Source organism: Bos indicus, chromosome 2 (genome assembly GCF_029378745.1).
Source record: "Bos indicus isolate NIAB-ARS_2022 breed Sahiwal x Tharparkar chromosome 2, NIAB-ARS_B.indTharparkar_mat_pri_1.0, whole genome shotgun sequence".
Classification (NCBI taxonomy): domain Eukaryota; kingdom Metazoa; phylum Chordata; class Mammalia; order Artiodactyla; family Bovidae; genus Bos; species Bos indicus.
This window is the reverse complement of record NC_091761.1, coordinates 95011435-95022382: the sequence shown is the minus strand read 5'-3', so window position 1 is coordinate 95022382 and position 10948 is coordinate 95011435. Positions and strand designations below refer to the sequence as shown.

The 10948-nt window shown below is 43.8% G+C and overlaps 1 protein-coding gene across 3 annotated transcripts in view; it reads left to right on the top strand.

Annotated features, from left to right (window-relative positions):
• The first annotated feature begins 45 nt into the window (after positions 1-45).
• The window catches only part of MDH1B (malate dehydrogenase 1B), a 36032-nt gene continuing 25129 nt past the window's right edge, over positions 46-10948 (top strand). For all 3 annotated transcript variants that reach the window (XM_070770859.1, XM_070770854.1, XM_019975865.2), the window contains exons 1-4: positions 46-254; positions 6221-6333; positions 9787-9921; positions 10109-10251. In XM_070770859.1, coding sequence (XP_070626960.1) covers positions 233-254; positions 6221-6333; positions 9787-9921; positions 10109-10251 — 413 coding nt within the window. In that variant the 5' untranslated portion in view covers positions 46-232. The remainder of the gene's footprint in view (positions 255-6220; positions 6334-9786; positions 9922-10108; positions 10252-10948) is intronic.

Genomic DNA, 10948 nt, shown 5'->3' with positions numbered 1-10948 from the left:
TAGAGTGAAGAAAGCCTACCGAAAAGAATGACTACTTTTTCTTAGCTGCAGGGAACAGGCACGAGGGAGACCACAGAGCTTTTAATAGCAATGTATAACTGTGCATTCCAACATCTTTCCAGCTGGGCGCCAGAGTCCGCGCTCAGCTTGCGAGTGCGCCTGCGCCAAGTCCTGGTGTGGTTACCTGGAAACGGTGGCGCCGCGGTCCTAAGCTCTGGGTCCCGGCTACGCCATGGCCAAATTCGTGCTCGCGGGTGAGTGATACCCCCGTACGCCCGCAGATCGCTCAAAACACCGACGACTGCCCACCTCCTGTGGCCGCTCCAGCTTTTATATGGGGCACCCAGGGTTTATTATGCTTTCATTCAAAAAGGTAAATTGAGCAGTGTGTACAAACACTGCCGGAAGCAGGATACAGTGAAGGGAAAGACATCCTTGCCTTCGAGGTGCTTTTGGTCTCACGGGATCCAGTAGCACGTAAACAAATAATTTTGATGGTGCTGTTAATGCAATGAGGGAAATGTGCACAGGACTCTGAGAAATGTGACACGAGCTGATTTATGAAAGTTTGGAGTAGGGAGGATATTCCAGATAAAGGGACAGAGGCTAGAAGTCCCTGGATATGGAGGAAGTGACTGGACCTGGGTCAAGAATGGGAGCAGGAGGGCATGAATAGAAACACGAACATAGAGTACTGACTTGTGGACACACCGAGGGAAGAGAGAGTGGGACAAATTGAGAGGGTACCATTGAGGTATACACACTACCATGTGTGAAATAGATAGCTAGTGATTCTTTGTGAGGACCTCAGGTGGGGATGGGTGGGGATGGGGGGAGGCTCAAGAGAGAGGGGATACAGCTGATTCATGTTGTACAGCAGTAACCAACACAACATTGCAAAGGAATTATCCTCCAATTAAAAATAAAGAATAATTTTTTTTAAAGGCTTAAAAAAAAAAAAAAGAATGGGAGAAAGAGTCAGATCTTTGCCCTTCAGGGACACCAAGCGAAGGTGTTTGAGCTGTATCTTGAAAACAATGAGGAGTCATTTAAAATTTGTAAGCAGCCTGGTATCTTAATGAGTTTGCATTTTAGGAAATCCACCTTGTCAGCAATGGAGGAGAAGGATTGGAGATGTGGACTGATATCCAGAAAACCACCAAAGAGGGTCTTACTGCAACAGGCTGTTGTACCTGTCTCCTTTCCTTCTCAGCAAGTTTCTCAAGAGTAGACTACTCTTCTATCTCCAGGTCTTAAATCTGGTTTCTACATCTGCTTCCTTTCCAAAATGGCCCTCACCAAAATCACCAGTGACTTTTACAGGAGCTGCCTGTCATTGTCTTATTTGACCTCTTGGAAGCGTCCACACAATTGACATCTCCCATCTGCCTGAAACCTGTTTCCTTTGTTTCTTTTTTCATTCAGAATAATATTTTTGAGCAATGACTGACTGTATCCTGGGAAGACAGTGGTGAACAAATGTGCAAAGAAGCATTTGTGGCAATGGCCAGGCTGGGTCCTATCGGACCAGTAGCAGTGGCAGCGGATCTTATTTAGGCCGAGACGTCCTGGAGAAAGGGATTTTTTAATCAGAGTCCTAAAAGATGAGCGTAACCTGTCAGAAAGTGAAAGTGAAGTCGCTCAGTCGTGTGCGACTCTTTGTGACCCCATGGACACCAGGCTTCTCCGTCCATGGGATTTTCTAGGCAAGAGTACTGGAGTGGTTTGCCATTTCCTTCTCCAGAGAACTTCCCGACCCAGGGATCGAACCCAGGTCTCCCACATTATAGAAAGACGCTTTACCGTCTGAGCCACCGGGTGCTTAACCTGTCAGAGAGGAAGTTATAAGGAGGAGAGTAAATTAGGCATGGGTAGCCAGGAGTCCAGAGAAGGCCCTGGCAACCCACTCCAGTACTCTTGCCTGGAAACTCCCATGGACCGAGGAGCCTGGTAGGCTGCAGTCCATGGGGTCGCTAAGAGTCGGACATGACAGAGTGACTTCACTTTCACTTTTCACTTTCATGCATTGGAGAAGGAAATGGCAACCCACTCCAGTGTTCTTGCTTGGAGAATCCCAGGGACAGAGGAGCCTGATGGGCTGCCATCTATGGGGTCGCACAGAGTCAGACACGACTGAAGCGACTTAGCAGCAGCAACAGCAGCAGCCGGGAGTAGGGCTGGAATGAGGAGCACGAGTTGGGTAATGATGGAGAATATAAGCAGAAAATTAAAAGAGATTTAATAGGGTTGAAGCATAGAGTACAAGGAAGGGACTATTATCAGTTGAGGCCAGAGTTAGATAATATATCAAAAGATTCTTGTGAGCCATGTTCAGTATTTTAAACTTTATCCAAAGTACATGGAAGGCTTTTGAAAGGAGGTACATAATCAGTGCAAAATACATTGATTCTGTATTTTGTAAATACAGAATCAATGCAAAATACAAAAATACAAATACATAATTTGCATTTTATCTGAATGTTATCACTACAATGTGAGAAGAAAAAGACTGGTTATCCAGAGCCCATTAGATACTGTAGTCCAGGAAGGAGATACTGGTGGCCTGGCCTGGAATGGTGGGCAATGGAGTTGGAAAGAACTGAATGGATTGGGGTGATGTTAAGGAGACAGAATCTATAGAACTAGACATTTAATTGGATGGAGGAAGGAAGAGTTAAAATTCTTTTCTAGCAGTAGTTTGCATAACTGGGTAGATGGGAAGTCATTGATAAAAAAGCAGAAGAGCAGGCTTCATACTGTAGTACTCCTAATACCCTTAAATAACTGGGTGCATGCTTGTTAAGTCACTTCAGTCATGTCCGACTCCGTGTGACCCTATGAACTATAACCAGGCTCCTCTGTCCGTGGGATTCTCTAGGCAAAAATACTGGAGGGGGTTGCCATGCTCTCTTCCAGGGGATCTTCCCAACCCAAAGATTTAACCCATGTCTCCAGCATTGGCAGGTGGGTTCTTTACTACTAGTGCCACCTAGGAAGCCCAAATAACTGGGTAGATGGACGTAACATAAAAGAAGGAGCATATATAGTGGGGGAGTAGTGGCAAAACTATCATAAACATGCTGAGTTTTCTGAGACATTCAGAAGGAGTTGGAAAAAATACAAGAGCATATAAAGATAGACAAGGAAATAGTTCTGAACTGGAAATACAGATTTCTACTTGAAACCAAGAGAATGGAGGAGATTATACAAGAAGAATCATAGAGAATGAAGATAAGATGCCTTGCAGAATGCTAATCTTTTAATGAATTGATAAATGAACCTAAAAGTGTAATGAGGAGGGGCCAGAGAAGCAGGAAAAAAAAACAAACAAACAAACCTGAAGAATGCCCCCACCATAGTGGGTATTTCGAGTAGAAGGGAGACAAATGCTACCAAGGGTCAATAAGAAAAGCATCAGAAAGTATCCATCGGGTTTAGTGACATGAAGGTCCTTCAGATCAGATCAGTCGCTCAGTCGTGTCCGACTCTTTGCAACCCCATGAATCACAGCACACCAGGCCTCCCTGTCCATTACCAACTCCCGGAGTTCACTCAGACTCACGTCCATTGAGTCAGTGATGCCATCCAGCCATCTCATCCTCTGTCGTCCCCTTCTCCTCCTGCCCCCAATCCCAAAGTACTGGAGTTTCAGCTTTAGCATCATTCCTTCCAAAGAAATCCCAGGGCTGATCTCCTTCAGAATGGACTGGTTGGATCTCCTTGCAGTCCAAGGGACTCTCAAGAGTCTTCTCCAACACCACAGTTCAAAAGCATCAATTCTTCAGCGCTCAGCCTTCTTCACAGTCCAACTCTCACATCCATACATGACCACAGGAAAAACCATAGCCTTGACTAGACGAACCTTTGTTGGCAAAGTCATGTCTCTGCTTTTGAATATGCTGTCTAGGTTGGTCATAACTTTCCTTCCAAGGAGTAAGCGTCTTTGAATTTCATGGCTGCAGTCACCATCTGCAGTGATTTTGGAGCCCAGAAAAATAAAGTCTGACACTGTTTCCACTGTTTCCCCATCTATTTCCCATGAAGTGGTGGGACCGGATGCCATGATCTTCGTTTTCTGAATGTTGAGCTTTAAGCCAACTTTTTCACTCTCCCCTTTCACTTTCAGCAAGAGGCTTTTTAGTTCCTCTTCACTTTCTGCCGTAAGGGTGGTATCATCTGCATATCTGAGGTTATTGATATTTCTCCTGGCAATCTTGATTCCAGCTTGTGTTTCTTCCAGTCCAGTGTTTCTCATGATGTACTCTGCATAGAAGTTAAATAAACAGGGTGACAGTATACAGCCTTGATGAACTCCTTTTCCTATTTGGAACCAGTCTGTTGTTCCATGTCCAGTTCTAACTGTTGCTTCCTGACCTGCATACAAATTTCTCAAGAGGCAGATCAGGTGTTCTGGTATTCCCATCTCTTTCAGTGACCTTCTAAAGAATTATAGGAAAAGCCAGATTTCAGTGGAATGAGAAACAGAAGTGAGGAACTGGGGGTGGCAAGTGTAAAGAACTGCTTCAAAAAGCTTTAATAGAAAAGGGCAGGTAGGAGGCAATAGCTAAGGGGAGTCACTGGCTTTTTATTTCTTAGGACAGGAGAAACTTAAATAGAATGAGTATATTTAAATATGATGGAAACAGGCCATTAGAAGCAGAACTAAGATGTTAGAGAGATAACCAATAGAAATGGAAAGGGGTGGTGTTCAGATCATAAGTGGTGAGTTTAGACCTGGACGGAAGGTAGAACCCCTCTTCCATCAAATAGAAGAAGGTAAGAATGAGTCTAAACACAGACGGGCTGATAGGTTTGATGGCAGGAGGTTGAGGGATTTCCCAACTGATGCCTTTTTGTATGATTTGGTTTAGTTTGTGTAAAGTAGAAAGCAGAATTTTCTATTGTCTTCTGATATCGCAGAAAAATACTGGAGAGAAGGAAGTAGGCCAAGTTTGTAATAGTAATTGTAGAGAACAGAAGAGAGTGCTGCTAAGGGAAACAGAGGGATCTCCAGAAAGAGTTGGGAGCCAACTGAGACTCAGTTCAGTTCAGTCGCTCAGTCGTGTGTGACTCTTTGTGACCTCATGGGCTGCAGCATGCCAGGCTTCCCTGTCCATCACCAACTCTTGGAGCTTGCTCAAACTCATGTCCATGAGTTGGTGATGCCAATTGAGACTGGTGACCATGAATTTATAATGACTCCTCTGCTTTGTTCTACCATGTTTATCCAGGGGTGCCAAGTACATGGAACTCAGGCCCAGAAAAGGCAGATTACTGGGCTCATCCAGGGTGAGGGCTAATTTGCCCGAAGCACAGTGAGGCAAGAGAATTTAAGACAAGAGCCAGAGAGTGGTCTGAATTAGTGAGCTTTGGATTTGAACTAGACAGGGAAGCCAATAGGGGGGAGTTTGAGAGGAATTGACGACTTAGAAGTCACCAGAAGGTTGAAGAACTGGTGACTGGGAGTAACCAGGGAAGAATGCCATAGAGAGAGTGCTGCCCTTGACCCCTGCCCCAGACATCCATTCAATCCCACCCACTTTAGTGGCTGTCACTTTCTCTATGTTGATGACTGCAAAATCTATATCCTAAGCCATTACATGAGGCCTTCTCTTCAGATTTGAATATGCAGCTGCCTGATGGTCATATCTACTCAGATGTACTACAGACATTTCCAACTGCACTTGGCTATAATTGAACCTTAACACCCACAATTTCTCTAGTAAGGTCAGGATCACCTACCCACGCCAAAAACTTATCCCAGACTCTAGACTCTTCTCTCTCCCTCCACTTCCACTTTCCACAGCATTCCTGCCACACATATCAGATCCTCCAGTGATTTTACCACTCCTCCCTTTACACTTTGCCTTTTTGTTGCTGCTAATGAGTCATTCATTATTAGCAGTTCATGCTTAATTAGTAACCTGGCAGTCTCTTAGAGGATCTGAGGTCTAAAATAGAACTGGAGGAGAATAAATATTCTTTAGTCTTTTTTTGCTTTCTACATTTTATTACTTATGATTCTGCTCTCCTATGAAATTCATTTTATTTTGCCAATATAAGAAAAATCAAAAGTTTATGTGGTGACAGTTTAAGCTATAACTCTATATAAATTATATTGTAACTGTGTGATTAATTCCGTAATTATATGCAAATGCTTGGGACTACATGATAATTTCCATGTAATGAAAGAAAATGTTGCTAATTTGAACTCTTTTAGGTAGAGCTGATTGCCCATATTATGCGAAAGCAGAACTTCTGGCAGATTATTTACAAAAGAATCTTCCTGATTTCCGGATACATAAAATTACACAACATCCTGATATTTGGGAGGTAAGAGGCCTTTATAGTTTGTTAAACTCACGTACACATAAAAGTGTGCTCTGGTTTTATTAAATATTAGCTAGTGTATCAGATAGCTTTCCAGTATTGAATGTTCATGTACTATTGATATTTTGATACTAATAAATCCCTACTTCTCGGGGTGAAAACATTATTCATATTTCTTCCTAATGCCTAGTAGGACAAATGAGGCTCTAATCAGTAAGTAGAATAAATTTGGCTGTTCTTTCTCCTATAAGAATCCATGTAGCCTGTATGCACTCTTTAACTTTCAGTTCTCCTTCATATTGATTTCTAATGGCATGAGGGACTTGTTTACTTGACATGACCTTCATTTGAATTGAGATGGAAATTTAGGTGAAGGAGTTTCCTTTACTGGGGCGTACTCTTGGGAACAGCATCCTGAGAAAGAACGAAGGTGGCAGGATTGTGCAGTGGGAGAAGTTAAACTGCCCTACAGCACTAACGGGCTTCCCAGGTCACACTAGTGGTAAAGAACCTGCCTGCAAATTCTGGAGGCAAAAGACATGCAGGTTTGATCCCTGGGTCAGGAAGATCCCCTTGAAGAAGGCAGGGCAATCCATGCCAGTATTCTTGCCTGGAGAATCCCATGGACAGAGGAGCCTGGTGGACTATAGTCCATGGAGTTGCAAAGAGTCGAACAGGATGGAAGCGACTTAGCAGGCATGCACAGCACTGACAGGGAGCTCAGCTGACCCTACAGCGAACTCTAAAGCTGGTATGACCCTTCAGAGATACCCCCCAGAATCAGCAAGGGGGCCAGGTTTCTATTCTCCAACAGCTAACAGTCATAGGATGTGGGCTGCCCTGGGGAAGAGACTTAACCTTAGGCAAAGGAACATCCTTTGGTTGAGGTCAATTTCCAGAGAGATACTCAACACTGAAACATCAGTAGTCAATATACCGGGTGACAGAGGGCATGAGTGCCTTGGTCACGAAGGAGGAATAGGGACGACATGTGACAGGATTTGCTAGTTCAACAGTTGTACCTTTTTGGATCCACATGCTCCATATAGTAAGTTTCACACTATCTGGGAACAGCTCTTCCAGAATTCTGGTTAACTTTATAAGGAATTATTGTTGTTCAGTTGCTAAGTCATTTCTGACTCATTGCAACCCCAGGAACTGCAACACAGCATGCTCCCCTGTCCTTCACTGTCTCCCTGAGTTTGCTCAGACTTTTGTCCATTGAGTCGGTGATACCATCCAACCATCTCATCCTCTGTCGAAGTTTAGTTAAATGATAGTAGCCTCCACTGCACATCGTTTCAGCACCATAACTGACGCTCCTCACATTTCTCCTCTTCTATCCTTTGTGGAGCCCCCTCACCCTCTGCAGATCCACGTGACTTAGTAGGTGTGGTGACTCAGACCTGTATCCTTAGCGGCCCAAGCCCTCGTGTCAATTCCTTTTTCAGGATGTGACTGCTGTGCTTGTCCATTTGCCGAAAAAACTGAGCAAGCCACTACCAAGGTGTGCAGGTATCAGTCTCTCAGCTGGTGCCTGCACCTTCGGTGGGTTGTTCCATCCCCTAATCGCACTGCTAGATGGTACCATACATGACAGGGCAAGTGGAGCTCCTGGTTACATGCCCAAAGCCATACATCCTTTCCTCTGCAGTGGGCTTCTTGGTTCAAAGTGATGTTATGCAGGAACCATGTGGTAGGTTCAATTCAGTCACTCAGTCATGTCTGACTCTTTGTGACCCCATGGACTGCAGCACGCCAGGCTTCCCTGTCTATCACCAACTACCGGAGCTTACCCAGACTCAGGTTAAACATTTTCAAAGGTGTTGAACAGGGTGCTGGCCAAAGTCTTATAAGCAATAAAGGCAATTCTCTACCCAGAATATATGTTGATTAAAATCGAGATGAATCCCTTCTCTTTCCAGGGAAGAGGGATCCAATGTAATCAGACTACAACCACCAAGAGGTGGTTGTAGTCTTCAAGGGATAGTGCCATTAACAGGAAGTCAGCATTAATGGCAGTAGCGATGGCTGCATTAGCTCTGTTGAGTGATAATTTGTTTTCTTGGGCCGTTGCATAACTTTTTCATGTCTCCATTATGCCTTCAGCTGTCTAAGTTTTCTTACTGCTGGGGTTGCTTAGTGCTTCTTTGACAGTAGACGTTCTCTGGTGGGCACTGTCCCGTCTTCTTTTATTTCAGAATTCTATCATCCCAGTTTCTAGGGGATCCAGCTCTTCTATAACAGCGTGACCTTTAACAACCATGGCCCAGAAATGACAGCCACACGGGGTTTTCTCAGTGATGCTGAGACGCTTCTCATGGGTGCATTCCTTGTCACTCTGGTGAATGTAGTGTCCTCCAGGCCCTTCCAGAGGACACAGCGGGCTAGTGAGTTTCCAGCCCTCCATTGTAACATATCCACTGTAACGAGCCCATTTTTTTCTAAGCTTTTTCATCCCTTCTTCCATGATCTTTCCTGACAGTTCTGGCATTTCCGTTTTGTCTCATCCCTTCCTCAAAGCTTTGAAGAACCGTCCTAGCAACGTGTTAGCACACTCTTCTGAGTGTATCTTTGTCAGGGTGCACTCTTGCATAGAAGAGTGACTCGCTTCGGCAAACTCTCTCATCCAGGTTTATGTTCCACTCCTGATTCAGCTCCCTCAGGGGCCAGTGCTTTACATACTCTCCCAGCTCTTGCCAGGACATCCCCATACCCCGCCTGCTGCTGAAGGCCTTTGAGGTAGAGTCCCTTTCTTCCAGATTCCCAGTACTTCACTGCTGAGCCTAGGTTGCAGCTGGAGGGACCATGGGGGACTCATCATGGTGAAAACGTCAACAAGGGAAATTCATTTCTAAGATGTTATTTGTAAGGTAGCCTCATTACGCACACCTCCAAAGGCAAGAATATTGCCACATAGTTTATACCCGTAGCAATGTTGCGCTCTTTCTCTCTGCAGGTACTGTCATTGGAAGGCCTGGTGTGTGCAAACCAGATAATGATGATTTAAACTTTTTCTCAGTAAATATCAGAAATCCCCAGATAATTTTAGCTCATTAATTCAGTCTAAAAAATATAAACTATACTCACATATTTCAAAAGCAATATCAAATTTATGTGGCCCTAAGACCAGAGACAGCTCACACAAAAGACCATTTGAGTCAGAAAATTTAGCTTCTATTTTAAGCTAAACACTTGCACTTCAGGTCTGCTCAACTTTTAATACCCTTATTTGGTCAATGAATTTGAAGAATATTCTTTCTTACTTGATTGATTTGTTACTCAACTCATCACTATTTCTATATTTGTATTTTACAGTTTAAAGATATCTAAATTTTATTATGTATACACAGAGGTGGTAAAAAAAAAAAAATAGAACTTTACTGTGTGAACTCCTGAATTGAATTCTAAGACAGATGCAATGTGTGACTTCTCATGGACAATATCATTCCATAGGAGTGGCTGAAAGATTTGTGCAAAAAGAATAGGTGGAGTCACAACAAGTCCCCTATCATCTGGAGAGAGCTGTTGGATCGTGGAGGAAAGGGTTTGCTTTTGGGAGGATATAACGAGTTCCTAGAACATGCCCAGGTATAAAAATTAAGTTGACTTATCTGTCTAAAACATTATTGATTTATTATTGTATTTTTCAAACGTCTTTCTTTATAAGGTATTCTCTCAACTCTCTTTTTACTCTATTTGGGCTTGAAACAAGAACTTTCCATTATAGCCATTTTCAGCTATCCTGGTGTTGATTTTTTTCTTTTCCAATATTTAGCTTTACTATGGTGTCACCTCTAGCATGACAACTGAGCTGATGAAGAGAGTTGCTCAAGAAAACCTGGGGACACATATAGAAAAAGAGCTGGAAAAGGAATCCCTGAAAGGTCTTGTTAACCCCTTGCAGGTCTGGATCACCAGGTGGGACCGTCAAATCCCAGGATTTGTGAGACTGGCTTTTTATGTTAGAAAGGAAAAATGATGTGGAATTAATTATATGATGGAAGAATATCTGAATGTCAAGTTTGAGATTTGTATGTAGGTATAGCACTATTACAGATACACAGTATATGTATATGCATGCTGCTGCTGCTAAGTCACTTCAGTCGTGTCCGACTCTGTGCAACCCCATAGACGGCAGCCCAACAGGCTCCCCCGTCCCTGGAATTCTCCAGGCAAGAACACTGGAGTGGGTTGCCATTTCCTTCTCCAATGCATGAAAGTGAAAAGTGAAAGTGAAGTCGCTCAGTCCTGTCCGACTCTTCGCGGCCCCATGGACTGCTGCTTACCAGGCTCCTCCAGGCAAGAGTGTATATGCATATGTATCACCTAATGTAGCCCCATATATGAGTTCTAGAGCTTCCCTGGTGGCTCAGTCAGTAAAGAATCCGCCTGCAATGCAGGAGACCTGGGTTTGATCCCTGAGTCGGGAAGATCCCTTGGAGGAGGAAATGGCTACCGACTCCAGTATTCTTGCCTAGAGAATCCCGTGGACAGAGAAGCCTGGTGGGCTGCAGTCCATGGGGTTACACAGAGTCAGACATAATTCAGTGACTAAATCACCACCATGAGTTCTAGACTACATATAGTTTTAATGTGTATGTAATATGCATGTAAT